This window comes from Morchella sextelata, assembly GCF_020137385.1.
Source record: "Morchella sextelata strain SCLS chromosome Unknown scls_19, whole genome shotgun sequence".
Lineage (NCBI taxonomy): Eukaryota > Fungi > Ascomycota > Pezizomycetes > Pezizales > Morchellaceae > Morchella > Morchella sextelata.
The window spans coordinates 595,775-610,889 of NW_025408634.1; the positions used below are offsets into that span (position 1 = coordinate 595,775).

Consider the following 15,115-nt stretch of genomic DNA (forward strand, 5'->3'; position numbering starts at 1 on the left):
AAAAGAAAATACAAGAAGCTACGATATAAAACTGGGAGGTTTGTCTATGTACTAGGAGGTTGTATACTCCGGCGTGTAATGTAGGATTATGAATTTGCGCTAGTGTGTTTGGAAGGTGAGATTATGCGACAGTCCCGGCCATGGCCAGCAACAATGTATGAGCAATTACGTGCAGCGACCACAATCCGACTTTCTTGAATCGCCTTCGTCTGGCTTGATCATCAACTACACTGCGAGCAAACCCTTCATATGTCTACACAGATTTCGTTAGTGACTATCGGGAATGCTCGAGGGCGTGAGTAAAACCTCTGCAGACAAGTCGTCCATCAAACCACTGTCGTAGATTGTCCAACTACCGTCGAACTCGTCCTGCTTCTTAACAACACGGCAATTGATGGGGATATATGTTTTTCGGCGATTGATGTATGCCACGATTGGTCGTATTAGTGCGTTGTTGACATAGCTTAGGTCTTTTGTGAATAAAGGCACAGAGGCGCGGACGTCGTTTAGCTGTATTCGGAGATCCATTATAACGTACTTTTCGGCTTTCCTATCTTCTGCCTTTCCATTGTCGTTGTCAAAGAATTTTCTGGATGAGTTCGGGGATACTGTAGCCTCCATTCGTTCGACGATGTCCTGGACCACCTGGGTAAACTGAAGGTCATTCTCCGCAGGGAACATGATGTCCGCAACGATATCAACATTTCCACTCTGTATCCACGAAAACATCCCTCCAGCACCGTGATTTAGATGATCAATTTCTAAGCCATCAATCCGGAGGCGGCTGGTCTTTTTCCACAGACTGGGAGTACGGGAGCCATTGTCCCTCAGCATCATCGAACTTACACCATGGCTCTGCCTGGGGTGTATTGTGAACAATGAGTCATCGAAAGAGCCAGACATCATGTTTGCGCTCAAAAAGTCGTAGAATAGCCATTGCTTCCTCAGTTGCGGAAGGTCACAAGAAAATATACTGAAAGAGAATGGGCGGAACCCATCTGGCTGCTGTACTGTTACCAAAAGATCTTCGAGCTTGAAAGAATCGATCTCAAAATCGCCTGGAACATGTTCGTGCTTGAAAGATCTGGGGTCAACGCCCTCAGCCCAGCTGACATGGGTTCGGTCGATTACCCCACGAACTCCTTTAATCTCGACATCCTTGAGAAGACCTTTGCCATTCATCCATTTTGTGAAGGAAAGGGTGACATTGACGGCATCAATAGTAACGTCAAACTGGGTATAATTCGTATCCTCCTCTTCTGCCATAACCGTATGGCTATGATCCTTTCCACTTGTTTCATCTGCATGAGCTGCTGCAGCTGCTGCAGCCGCTGCAGTAACTGAGGATCCCTTACGAACGTTTTTGTTGCCTTGCTTTTCTCGACCAGGTCTACGGGATACAAAGACGTTTTTGAATGTGATGCAACCACCTTTCCAGCTGGGAACGATGGCTGACTCAAATACGACTTTGACCCCAGTTTCCTTCGTAAGATAGTTACCAACAGCTCTGGCAAGAGATTCCTGCGCGAACACAGTATTGACCAATAATATGGTCAATGAAACAAAGGTTGTGGTCCCAAGCACGATCCATAGAACCTGGCCTAGCAGTAGCCACGAGAAGAAAGCGCTGAGATCGTCCCAATTATATGGTCTCATCTGTCGTATCATGGCCCATTTTGTCCTGATCCTCAATCTCTGAAAAAACCCGGTTGCTGCTGCCAACATCTCATCCTTTGTTGGCCGGTGGATGTGTGAAATCCGGTCTAAAAGTCTATTCTCTTCGGGGTTTTTATTCGATACATCTCTTTTTGCCGGCTCGCCCCCTTCACTACCGTTTTCGCTGCCTTTCCTACTATCATTTTCACTTACATTCCCGTTATCGTTTGCATTAACACCGATGCCCCTACTTCTATTCCCTACCCTCTGATCAATCCCACTATGAACCCCTCTCCCATTCCCACTTGCGCTGTGACTCCGGAGCGGTAAAGAGCCGGACCTTATCTTCGATAGAGTTTTCGGCTTTATCGACCCACCCCCAGTGTGAATACACCTAGACCAAGCAGCGCCTGTCATCCTCGATATCTTTCGTCGATCCAACACACTACTAGATGTCAAACCCCTGTCCACTGCGTTCACAGCGCACGATTTCGTCTCTGAGGTGGCTGCAATTGTCGGGGCATCTGTCCGCACACAAACCCCCGCGAATCCACGAGAAATAAAGTATTTTGACCTTGGAGACCATAGTGCCGCTGCCGCCCCAGCGGACGCGGAGAGAAAGCGAGGCCTGTGTGAAAAGGAATGTATTGGTACTCGAGAAGCGCTTCCAATTGATGCTGAAGAAACTAGAAAAGATAACAGAGAATTATGGGGCAATGGGAGGACAGCGTCCCAGATGCTGGCGTACAACCGACGGCCAGGACTTATGGCCATGTTCTCACCGGCATGGGTTCGGCTGAGGATATTATGGTGAAGGGTCAATGGTTATCGAAATTTGCTTTTCCGGGGGTATGGTTTGCGGGGCGAAGAATGACGATATGATTTATTTTGCGGTTGCACTTTCACAAGCGAGAACCGGATTGGAACTGCTGCAGGTATTACAGCTAGCTGCAGAAATCTCCTTTCTCGAAAATCTCAGTTCCAAGATTCCACAAAGAACAACATATCTACAATTGATTGACGTGTTTAATTTCACCAAATTGGACTGTGTTTTGTACATAGCGAGAGTATCCTAAAGTACCGTCGTCACGTGCCCGCACTTCGTTGCTCCATAGAATCTCACTCGACCCCGCCAACACAAGCATGCATGTGACTCCTGTTTCGTTTTGCTCTCAACTATAATTGGCGCCTGCCATTTCATTTCGCGTTCTTCGGCTGATTAGGAAAAATAATCCTTGTGTACAAAGTCGTTACAACGTAACAAATAAGATCCCAAAACAAGTTCCTTTAGTCTTATAAACTAAAAGAAGGTCTTCCACCTCTCCCTAAAACAACCTATCTGTCGACTCGAGGCTAAAGAATGGAGACAAACTTCTTTCTTCAGAGCATTTGTGTGCCAATTGCAATTGCAATAGCTAAAGAGGTCCAAGCAAAAAACCAGAACGAGCAATAGGCAGATTCAGCCCAAGACAAGGCACCGTTAACTTCTCCAATAGGTGTTGGGCGCCCTGAATGCCCTGTCGGCGTGCTGTTTGTAGCTGGAATAGCACCAGCGTGAAACTTGTTGTATGCATTAAAAGGGTTCGTTTCAGACTTGACTATGCTCGAATCTTCTACAACCTTCGCCAAAGGACTTTCGCTCGGGGTAACAGCTAAACCCAGGCTCTTGGTCCCGGTGTGCTGCAGATGTTGGACGGAGTTAATATGTATGACTATAAATACAAAGGGGGGGTACCAAGCCTTACTTTGTCGGAGGTTTTCGATTCGCAAGATGATACAGATGGGCGTAGTTTGGCAGGAGCTTGCAGATCGAATTGGTCTTGCATTACTATCCTGCAGTAGTTTTGGCATGTGGGAGTAGGGTTGCCTTCTTCCAGCTGCGGATGTGTTCTTTGGCATTTCATCTGGTTAAGAAACCCTGATTAATAAAGAGAGGCTAAATAATTGTATTAGGACTTACAATGCAATCTTTAATCTCCTCTGGAGGTTCTAAGCCGTCATCGTGAGCGGATTTTCATGCAGGCCTTAATTCTGGCTAGGACCAAAGAACATACCGATAGAATGTAATTCTCGCCTCACGAGTCCCGATTTGAACCTGTTTATGAAAGGACCCAGCGCTTTATCGTAGCAATTTGAACGGCACTCAGTATAGCCTCTCATATCCACAGTAGGAGACATAAATTTTTCAGTGCAGTCAACCTAGTATCAAACGTAAGAAGTCTTATCAGATTTAATTTGTATGTAGAGAAAGGCACAACATACCACACACTGTTCTGTAAGCAGCACCTCGGAATCATCGGGGTTCTATTAGATACTGATATCAGTTATCCAATTGAAAGATATCAGAGATAATAAGAAAGGGTTGGGGATAGATACCGGACTTGCAAGGCAAGAATCATGACAATCGGTGTCCGTGTCAAAGTAACCGTGAATCCAACAAATTTCTTTACATAATGATAATTTATCAGCCACAATCGGCGTGATGCCGACAAAAAAGAGCGCGATGAGAATCAAGAAAAGCTTCATGTTGACGAAGAAGCCAGTAACGTTAGGGTATTGAATTTGTGTAGGTAAAGGGCAATGCAAGGAAAAGAGAAGAAACGGGTTGAATCCCAATTATGAGTTGTGAAAGAGGAGTGGAATTTCTCGAAAGGAAGAATTGGACAGTGGGGCTATATAGTGTAAGGGAGCACTAAAAGCTACATATAGTTTGATTTATGGGGACACGATTTGCAATTGGACACATATCGGTATCTCAAGCTGGGTAAAAACACAAGCAACAACTTTCTCGATGATTAGCGTTATATATCGAAATGGACGTCGTGTATAATCTATGCTGATCATAATGATACAATACTTGGTCAATTACTTCACATAAGGATATCGCGTCTACAGTACATATTATGTACCATTACAACTTTGCCTTGGTCTGAGAAAATACCACTTTGTTCTTGATACTACCCACACCCTCAAGGTCGATCTCTACAACATCTCCGTCATTAAGCCATTGTTGAGGTGTTTTACCCATACCCACACCTTGCGGCCTATCAGAGAATTATTAGCTATTGATCATTGTTCACATTGCAAAAGCTAGATCACCTACGTTCCGGTAAAAAGAATGTCGCCAGGCACTAATGTGGTTCCTTGTGATAAGAAGGCGATTGTTTTGGCTACAGAGAATATCATATCTGCTGTTGATGAGTCCTGCATAGTCTTGCCATTGACCTAGACACAATACCGTAAGCATTTCCCGACTGAGAAGAGTCAATCATCGCCATGATATGCATACCTTTGTTGAGATTCGAAGGTTTTGAGGGTCCTGGATAAGCTTAGGGCTAATGATAGCTGGCCCCATGGGTGCCCACCCATCGAATCCTTTGCCCAATGACCTGGGCCTGAATTAATAAAGGATCTTTCATGCAATTACAGTGTATTTACTTACCATTGGCCGCCTCCTTTCTTCAATTGCCATTCTCTGTGGCTCACATCATTTCCTACCGTGTAGCCTAGAACATACTCCAAAGCCTTGTCCTCTGAAACATCCTTTGCCTCCTTGCCAATGATGGCAACAAGTTCACATTCGTAGTCGAGACCGGGGTCAGATTGGACAATAGTGTGAACCGGAATTGGATCTTAGTTCGAGAATTAGGACAACTCTTCTAGAATATCTTCTAGACTCTCCAGTATCATCTGAAAAGGGACTTTTTAATACATACCTGAAGGTCCCGCAATTGAAGTGACAGGTTTGTACTGATTCACATCAGCACAGGGAAATTCAAATCCATCAGAAGCTAGGCCCAAAACTCACGAAAACTACAGGAAACTTTGGAATTGGCATGTTTGACTAATGATAGTGATATTAGTTCCAGGCTTAAATCTGTAGAAGACTATTTATTTGGAAGAAAGACTACCTCTTTTGCATGCTGCGCATAGTTGAGACCTAAGCATCTTACAGTCTTAATATCTTCCAATGCAAGCGGAGACAGAAGTTTTCTGATATCCTGATTTTATTATAATTAGTAAGCTATTTATTATGCCTTATATGAGGTAATGTGGTATCGTAGGTCCATTAGTATAGATATAATACCATAATCTTCTCAGTAACATTGTGGTTGGCATTAAATATGTCTCCTTCAATAAGCTTGGCCTTGAGTGCCTTGGACACATCAGTAGCTCCGTGGGGGAGAATGGCGTCTCCGTAGTACGTCTTTCCGTCGCCAGCCACGAATCGGACAAGGCGCTATGCCAGAGGGATTAGAAACAATAAACAAATATATCACGGTAGTAGGATATAATATCATACCGAGAATGTACGAGATGACATAGCGAGAATGATAGTTCAGTTGAAGATAGAATTCTAAAGTTTTGGGGGTCTCGTCGCTGTTAAAGCTACATCGGCTAACCGGCTATCCTCCCCACGCGTAACCTACCGCGGTACGCCAAGGCACAGCGTGAATGGACAGAGCAACCTCCGCCAACGATCCCCACATATATCAGTCACTCAATTCAAGTAGCTGCGCTTAGGGCTAGATACTTGATATGAAGCGAACAGGCATACAGCGAGATGTTCTCGCGTTATATAGACTTTGCTTGAGAGAAGCTAGGAAGAAGCCATTGGTATGTATCAGAGTATGGCGGCACTTCTATCCCTTTGCCGAATGATATCCAAGTGGACTGGAACGAACGCTGTCTGACACATACAGGATGCAAGGGAAAATTTCCGCAACTTTGCCAGGTTTGTTGATGTTTAATAAATGCCGTCATCTAAAACACTCTAAATGATATGCAGGGACGAGTTCCGGGCGCACCTCGATATCAAGAAGAAGGACTTTATAACAATTGAGCACCTATTAAGAGTAGGACAGAAGAAATTGGAGACTTATTCGCAACCGGGAATAAAGAATATCTTTCGTTGATTTCATATAAGGATGGAGTTTTGGGGGGGGGGGGGGGGGGGGGGTTGCGACCAAAGGGTACCAAGAGACGGATCCCTATTTAGTTCAATTGCTCTTTATTGTACAGCTCCTGTAGGGTACGGGCAATGCTTTAGATTGTTAAGGGAATTATAATTGATAATGCCGTACAGTTTACCCTCAATCTAGCGCCAAGTAGTTATACGAGTTGATGAGAGACATGCAAGGCGTCTATATATATCTTGATCGTCACAGGGAATATCACCCGAGTTTCCTTGATCACCTTGCGTGTCCTTGTTTTCTTGCTTTCATCCGGCCGAAAAATAATATTTCCATGATATACAAATAACGGACTTCTAAACTGCTTTCTGCCAGTCAAATGGCAGCGGACGAGAACTCTGTGACTTCTTGTCTTCGCTTTCAAGCTCAAAGCACAAAATAAAAAAGGAATTGACAGATAACGACAGGGGAAAACCATCATGGTGTGCGGCCGATAAAACCTATGTTGATGTTGGACTATTTGAGCCGCCACGGATTGCCCAATGATTCCCCAATGATTCGTTTATGATGTCTACCCGATGACACCATCCGCCCAGAGCTTTCGCTTCGCGCCCATTTCGACAGCTATAGCCTGACTTAGTCTTCTAATCTGGAGATATTTTCGATTAAGAATAGCTGCTCACCTGCTTCACCCCAGTCTTCCCCGTGGTTGTGACCATCTGCCGTTAACCCAGCGCGTTTCTTCGCCTGGTCTTCATTGAGAACAGTCTTCAAAACAAAAGTTAGAACTCCCGCGTTTCATTGGTATTAGAAGCAGATATATTCCTACCAGCAGCCCAAAAATAACTGGGACACCAAAATCCAGTTGAAGCCTCATCAAGCCCCGGGAGACTGACTCCGCAATGTGTTCAAAGTGCACTGTATCGCCCTTTATCAACACCCCGATGGCAATGATAGCATCGAATGGTCCTTTGCTTGAGGTTCCGGAGGTGGAACCGGGGATTGGAGTTGAACTGCGACCGAGACCCCCAAGCAGGTCTCCAGAAGGAGCTGAGGAAGCTTGGACCTGAGAGGCAGCATACAATCTGAATAATCAAAGTCTTAGATATTGGCTTTATTTCAATTTTATAAAATATCACATTGTATTTATGTGGGTGGGATGGATGGATGAAAATATGCAGTGGTTCTCTCCAGCGTATCAGGGAATAATGATAATATGGAAGGTGTTCTCAAAGGGAAATCGAACCGTTGAACGGCTATGGGCAGTTCCCAACTACCAGGGACGCTCTGCGTAATTATATTCAATGGCTTTACGCCACGTTCTAGAAGCTTTTTCTTCGCGCCTTCCACGAGAGGTGTGATCAAGGTAGGATTCCAGCGGGCGTGCACGATGAGAACACGGAGGTTGGTTCCTGAAAATTTATTTATTGGAATCTATACTGAAATTGTGGGGTACTGATTGGCAAGAAGAGGAACAGTAAGCTAAGGGAATGGATGCAAAAACATACCATCCAATGCTTCAACTTCACCAGGACCTTTAGTGCCAGAGAACATCTTGATTTTGTTGTATTTTAGTGTGAACAACGAGCTGGTGGATAATTGGATGGATCGATTGGTTTGGAAGATGAGAGATGGGGAAGAAAATGAGGATGGAAGAGCAGTCAGTGGTGGTAGGAGGTGATGGTGGTAGTGGGGGAAATATGTGAGTGTGGGACGAGGGACAACGCAGAGCAAATGGGGGACGGACTCGGCGGAGGGGTACGAATAACCACAGATTAGGGGTCCGGGGAATGAACGAGGGTGGTTGAAGTCTCGATAAGATAGATATCTCTAGCCCGATTAGCGGATCTACATACCATTTCGTAACTCGCGTTAGCTACCTAGGCAAGCAAGACAAGAGACGACAAAAAGCTTCTTTTAGCCATGCATTACGATTCTATCCGAGTTCTTTTCACTCTTCAATTCCCCTTTCCTCCTCCTCCTCCTCGTCGACTCTTGTCTGTCTGATCACTGGCAGCCACGTCACTCGGGTCTTTAGCTGCACAACACACGTGACGAGTGCCAAGACTGCGAGGAAGTTTGGTAACTTCCCTGGTCTAGATTAGGTAGTACTACTAGTAGATACAATGATATAGACGGCCTCCCTAGCCACTCGGACACCCCCCTCACTCGGACAGTCAAAGATGATTGGTGGAGAAGAGGTACAGAAGCCACTTACAACGTTGATATTCTCTTTTCTACGTTAACTGTTCGAGTGGCCAGGGAGGCCGTCTATCTGCATGTAGTACGATATATTGAGGAAGGAGAGGTTTATGCTGGTGTTTTCACTATATATATGAAGTTGTGTACCATCATAAATTAAACTAAGAATACTCACAACAAGGATCCCAGGAGCCAGGGTCTCGTAGGGCAGAATCTATCAAGACTTGAAAAGGGGTAGAGTCAAGCGTATAGCCACATATATGTACACCCGCAGGAAAAAAGTGAGGAAACAACGAGTGCAACCAATCAGAACCCTAATGAAAAAGTGAAAATGGAAACGAATAGAAGTAATATGACTACACAATGAGATACAGAATAGATACTACGGCCTCTGAACTATATTTACCACTTTTTATGACTTCCCTTGTTCTTTACTACTGCTGCAATTCTCTTTGGTATGCTGTCAATGATTTATATACATTTTCCCAATCTAGCCTTTCCCACTCTTCCCTAGCTTGGGCTTCAATAACTTTTATGTTTTCATTAAGAGTAGCCTCTCTTCACTTTCCAGACTTGTCAAAAGGCATGGCTAGGGAATACTCGTGAGGCTGTATTGCGGGTGTGGGGATGTCAAGTTAGACGCACTCGTTGTCACGCTACTCATTGTTTCCTCACTTTTTTCCTGCGGGTGTACATACGGATATGTACTCACTACCTCAAGTATGTGGCTGATTGATAGAAATGGGGGTAAAACTGTTACCACATCAGTATGGAATTACAAGAACATACCGTATTTTAACGGAGTATGCGGTACCGTCAAAGACTTCAGTATTAATTTCATCCACTGAGCGCACGAACGCCTTCTTATGCACATACATGTAGCTAGACTAATGTACTTCTTGCTGAGGTTATGTAATTACGACATATACGATAAACATGGTGGAAAGCTTAACTGCAGGAGGCCATTCTAGAGTTCTAAGCAAGGTATAAATTATTGGAGCTTAGCTGTGGAAATTAAGGCAAGTAGCTGGATCGATATTTAGACCTCCTGCGGAGTTAAGATTCGTTCAATGGCGCATTCGCAGTAAATGAACGAATCGACTTGTGATTTGAAAATACTTAAGTGCACGACTTGTTATACGTCCCAACTGAGTTTTCCTTTAGTTTACGTACTACTAACAATGTTTATCAAAATCCCTTTTCTTTCTTTCTCTAATTGAGGGGTTTCCAAACATCAACTCTGCTAAACGGGTAAATTTAAACCCTCCTGACACACACGAATGACCCTGAACTCGAAGTACAGGCCCGAGAAAAGCAAGAATAAAAACACATGAACTGTTTACGGAATTAAGCATACACACGGAAACAGATCAGTTACCTGCTTCATGATCAAGATTGTCAGCCCCATGGCCCATTCCTGCCATATATGTAGTTTATGATTAGCACTACTGAGCAGTGAGCACTACTGAAGCACAACAATTTAATCGCTTCCCGGCCCCTCTCACCGAGTCAAATCTCAGCTGAGGTTGTATGCCGGTAAGCCACGGGCTTTTACTAGCACCCCAAACGAAACAATAACATATCCTGGTTAGCCCACGGTTCAGCCTTGTCCTGTATGTGAAGTACGATATTACCTGTCAGTCTTTCATATTACGCTGACGAGCAGCAAAAGACGATATCTTAGTAAGTTAGGATCATTGTATGTATGTCATACATGATGTACGGTACTGTAGTTAAGCACATATTTCGTGATTCCAGGTCAGCGGCATGCGGTAGCCAAGCTTGAATCCTGGTAGTAGCAAAACTCGTGATCGTGACACAGCTGTAGGGCTGGAAACACGTTTTGGTCAGCCAATCTAATAAAAGAACAAAGATACTCTAAATCAGCCGCAAAATTGTTTCACTCATTATCGTCGACGGATCTTGCCAAAAATCCAAACCCCTCAAAGCTTACCTAGACCTTCCGTTGCTCTGGACCAAAGGTTCCTATAAACATCTCTGGCGTGTGGTTTCGTGATCAATTGCGCAAGTTACACAATTCACTGCCAAAAGCATTTCGGTCGTACGAAATTTTGGCTTTCATTGGAGTCGATCCTTTTAAAGTTGGGAAAAGAAAGTCTCGGGGACATCCCGAAGCCCAGCCTAACCCTTTACAGACGGAATCAAAAGGGAAGGAAAAGTTTTACTTTCGACTCGGCAAATTCGGTCAAATCGTGAGCTGAACCAGGTTTCTTCTCGGGAGGATGATTGCGGGTATCTAATGAAGACACAGGGCCGATGATTGGGGTTGGTGAAAGATGTTTATTTCTTTTTTTAGTACATCTGTCGTTGCCAGCCGCTTTTGAACATGGACAGACCCTTTGTTCTTTGCAGGAGGAAAAAAAAAATAGCCTAGCTTCCCGGAGCATTGAACTTTTGCAACGGAAGGTTATTCTTTTTAATCCAAAAACAGTGCCCGCCATCCGTGCCGATTAATGACCAGGTATGCGATATAGAACTGGTAACAAGCAGAGTAATAACACATTGGTACCTCATGGTATACTAGAAATAGTTGTACCTAGGTATCGAGGTATCATTTCACCCCACTCCCCACTTTCCATGAGCTTTGTTTAAGCCGGATTGAAGTCCTATTTCCTATTTCTAGAAACACAGCCATCGTATATATGTAAAGAAGCGAAGAAAACTAATGACGAGTCCATGGAAAGCTACCCATGAAAAGGAAAGCTGTGAGAGAACGCCGAGACGCAAGGTATCAAAAAAAAAAAGAAAGCGGGATCCCTTTTTAGAAATTCTGATAGGAAATAACCAGCTGCGTAATTGTGAATTCTCGCCTGCTATTCAGTGAGCAGAAATACTCACCAAAATGTCTAAGATATTGCGTGGCAGCTCCAGCGCACGTACAGGTCTTTTTTTTTTTTGCAGCGCTGGATTGAAATCTAGATGTACCTCTTGTGCCATCGAAATTTAGTGCTGGAAGGACCGTGAGTAGCATGTGTACTAATATGTGATCTAATAGGTGATCGGAATGCAAAGGCTTCTGTGCTCCGTATCTAGCAGGTCTGAAGTGGGGAAAGAGCTGATCGGATTCCCTGTGGTCTGGTGGCTGCACAGAGTGGGCTGCGGCAGACTTTCCCTGTCTTTGAAAGGGCCCCTTTCCGCCCCAAGGCTGGGCGTGCATGGGGTAGGAGGGGCTACGAGGGGTGTGGGTGGACCGTCGCGTTGGATGGGATAGCTCAAGCTGCTGTGTGCTGCAGCAGCCCGCCAGACAAGCAAGCAGACACGAGAACTTCCCCCTCCTCTATTACAATCTACTCCTCCGCCTTCAATTCTCAGGCTCCACGGACCCAGTCTGACCAGAGTACTTAAGAGCCCGTAATCCCTCCTACTCTGCCCGTCTTTCTTCCTCTCGCTCAAATCATTCCATCAACCCCACATATCCACTTAACCTCCTCGCTGATTCACCTCCAACGATCTTCCCATCATTCCATCAATCCTATCGATTAATCAATCCATCAATCCATCAAGAGAATTCCCTCATCATCATCACAACCTCTATCTAGGTTGAACAGAATTTTTTACAGACTTATTTTCAGTTTATAGATATCACAATGTGGTAAGGAAAGCCCAAGCAGCTCGATCCATCCCCCCACTAGCTCCCCAGCAAGAAAAAAATGAAATCGAAAAAATAGTGAAAGAAAAATAATTTGAATTGTAAGCTAATATTGTTGATTGATTAGTGGAATTTTCGGATACATCAATTACCTTGTTGAGAAGGATCGTAAATTTATCCTGGACACATTGATCCAAGGTAGGCTCAGAAAATTGTTACTATTTTCGGTACGGAAATGGCAAATCCGCTAACTGATAACTCTTTTAGGTCTTTCTCGTCTTGAGTACCGTGGATATGATTCAGCAGGTGTAGCGGTTGACGGAGATAAGGAGGGCGAGGTTTTCGCATTCAAGGAAGTTGGAAAGGTTGAGAAGCTCAAGCAGCTCATCGCTGACTCCAAGCCCGACCTTGATGCTACTTTCGTTTCGCACGCTGCCATCTCCCACACCCGATGGGCCACCCACGGACAGCCCTCGCGCGTCAACTGCCATCCTCATAGGTATATTTCCTCTCACATAATTGAAATATGAACATGAATCGCGCTAATCAACTGTTTTTTGTTCAATTAGGAGTGACCCCACATTCAGATTCACCGTTGTTCACAATGGTATCATCACAAACTACAAGGAATTGAAGGCGCTTTTGGAGAGCAAGGGTGAGGTTTTTGAGAGTGAGACCGATACCGAGTGTATCGCCAAGCTTGCCAAATACATCTACGACCAGAACAAGAGCATTGACTTCACCACCCTGGCAAAGTCCATCATCTCAGAGCTCGAGGGTGCTTTCGGACTTTTGCTGAAGTCTGTACACTACCCCCATGAGGTCATTGCTGCCCGTAAGGGATCTCCTCTTGTCATCGGTGTCAAGACCTCAAGGAAGATGAAGGTGGACTTTGTTGATGTTGAGTTTTCCGACTCAATTCCTCTTCCGGCCGAGCAGGCTTCACACAACGTTGCCTTGAGGAACCTCAAGTCCGGTCCCCAGAACAGCTTGGCTCCTCCGGACAAGAGCCTTCTTCACAGATCCCAGTCTCGTGCTTTCCTGTCTGACGACGGAATGCCCGTGCCTGCTGAGTTCTTCTTGAGTTCCGATCCATCAGCTATCGTTGAGCACACCAAGAAGGTTCTCTACCTTGAGGATGATGACATTGCGCACATCCACGAAGGCCAGCTCAACATCCATCGTGCCGGAAAGAACAACGGTGCTTCTGCCATCCGTACCATCCAGACATTGGAGTTGGAGCTTCAGGAGATCATGAAGGGCAAGTTCGACCACTTCATGCAGAAGGAGATTTTCGAGCAGCCCGAGTCGGTTGTCAACACTATGCGTGGTCGCCTTGACGCTGTGAACAAGAAGGTTACCCTCGGTGGTCTCCGACAATACTTGAGCACAATCCGCCGCTGCAGAAGAATTATCTTCATTGCCTGCGGTACCTCATACCACTCCTGTATGGCTGTGCGAGGAATCTTTGAAGAGTTGACAGAGATCCCGATCGCCGTTGAGCTTGCCTCGGACTTTTTGGACAGGCAGGCTCCGGTATTCCGTGACGACACCTGCGTGTTTGTTTCACAGTCTGGTGAAACCGCCGATTCACTGATGGCGTTGAGGTACTGCCTTGAGCGCGGAGCCCTTACTGTTGGTATCGTTAACGTTGTCGGATCTTCAATCTCACTCCTCACCCACTGTGGTGTCCACATCAACGCTGGTCCGGAAATCGGTGTGGCATCAACAAAGGCCTACACATCGCAGTTCATTGCCTTGGTCATGTTTGCGCTGTCGCTGAGTGAGGACCGTGCGTCAAAGATCCAGAGGCGGGCAGACATCATGGATGGTCTGGCCAACATCTCCAACCAGATCAAGAGCATCTTGGAGCAGGACCAGGCCATCAAGGAGTTGTGCAAGACCTTCTTCCAGAACCAGAAGTCATTGCTTCTCCTTGGAAGAGGTAACCAGTTCGCTACCGCTCTTGAGGGAGCGCTCAAGATTAAGGAAATCTCATACCTCCACTGTGAGGCTGTCATGTCCGGAGAGCTTAAGCATGGTGTCTTGGCTCTCGTAGATGAGAACCTGCCCATCATCATGATCTTGACCAGGGACGAGATCTTCAAGAAATCATTGAACGCTTACCAGCAAGGTAATTTCATACCCGAAGCCGTCCACTAATCTGAATTTATGCTAACGTCAAAATTAGTTACTGCTCGTGGTGGTCGCCCAATTGTCATCTGCAACAAGGATGACGAGGAGTTTGTCAATGAGAAGTGCGAGAAGATTGAGATGCCGACAACCGTCGACTGCTTGCAGGGTCTTCTCAACGTTATTCCCCTTCAGCTTGTTGCGTACTGGCTTGCCATTGCTGAGAACCTTAACGTTGACTTCCCAAGTATGTTCATCCCTATATCCTTATTCAGTAGGCATCACCTCCTAACATCCAACAGGAAACTTGGCCAAGTCCGTTACTGTCGAGTAAATGTGCGGGGTTTTCATTATGAGGGAGGGAAAAATGGCAGGTTTTTTTTTTTAATGAAGCGGTGATTTTCGATTTTTTGTTGAGGGCTTTCAGAGCAACAATACCCGCTAGGAAAGACTTTCTTCTGTTCTTTTTGGTTTCATCACGAATTGTGAATCCCGTCCCTCGTAATTGGGAGCGACTGCGTTAGATTTGGGTTTTTTCGAATTGAAGCAGTAGTTGTGTGTGACTCTTTCTTTCTCTAGAGTAAGCAGTAGTCATTATGCA

General features: G+C 45.2%; 5 protein-coding genes across 5 annotated transcripts; 1 reads left to right on the forward strand and 4 right to left on the reverse strand.

Moving 5' to 3' along the window:
- Positions 1-267: 267 nt before the first annotated feature.
- Positions 268-2,073, reverse strand: H6S33_005054 (uncharacterized protein; the record flags this gene model as incomplete). Its single annotated transcript, XM_044836398.1, has 1 exon — positions 268-2,073. One exon carries the CDS (start codon positions 2,071-2,073, stop codon positions 268-270), a length of 1,806 nt encoding a protein of 601 aa, XP_044690267.1.
- Positions 2,074-3,036: 963 nt separating this feature from the next.
- On the reverse strand, positions 3,037-4,182 carry H6S33_005055 (uncharacterized protein; the record flags this gene model as incomplete). The annotated part of the gene is made up of 6 exons (XM_044836400.1): positions 3,037-3,336; positions 3,402-3,560; positions 3,617-3,645; positions 3,711-3,855; positions 3,919-3,960; positions 4,033-4,182. 6 exons carry the CDS (start codon positions 4,180-4,182, stop codon positions 3,037-3,039), a joined length of 825 nt encoding a protein of 274 aa, XP_044690268.1.
- Positions 4,183-4,567: 385 nt separating this feature from the next.
- On the reverse strand, positions 4,568-5,980 carry H6S33_005056 (uncharacterized protein; the record flags this gene model as incomplete). Its single annotated transcript, XM_044836401.1, has 9 exons — positions 4,568-4,700; positions 4,760-4,881; positions 4,946-5,045; positions 5,099-5,288; positions 5,373-5,406; positions 5,465-5,500; positions 5,568-5,657; positions 5,744-5,896; positions 5,960-5,980. 9 exons carry the CDS (start codon positions 5,978-5,980, stop codon positions 4,568-4,570), a joined length of 879 nt encoding a protein of 292 aa, XP_044690269.1.
- Positions 5,981-7,140: 1,160 nt separating this feature from the next.
- On the reverse strand, positions 7,141-8,123 carry H6S33_005057 (uncharacterized protein; the record flags this gene model as incomplete). Its single annotated transcript, XM_044836402.1, has 5 exons — positions 7,141-7,193; positions 7,253-7,337; positions 7,399-7,654; positions 7,816-7,981; positions 8,078-8,123. The coding sequence occupies 5 exons, from the start codon at positions 8,121-8,123 to the stop codon at positions 7,141-7,143; spliced, it is 606 nt and encodes a 201-aa protein (XP_044690270.1).
- Positions 8,124-12,379: 4,256 nt separating this feature from the next.
- On the forward strand, positions 12,380-14,848 carry H6S33_005058 (uncharacterized protein; the record flags this gene model as incomplete). Its single annotated transcript, XM_044836403.1, has 6 exons — positions 12,380-12,384; positions 12,509-12,579; positions 12,649-12,880; positions 12,951-14,515; positions 14,573-14,761; positions 14,817-14,848. The coding sequence occupies 6 exons, from the start codon at positions 12,380-12,382 to the stop codon at positions 14,846-14,848; spliced, it is 2,094 nt and encodes a 697-aa protein (XP_044690271.1).
- Between the last annotated feature and the right edge of the window lie 267 nt (positions 14,849-15,115).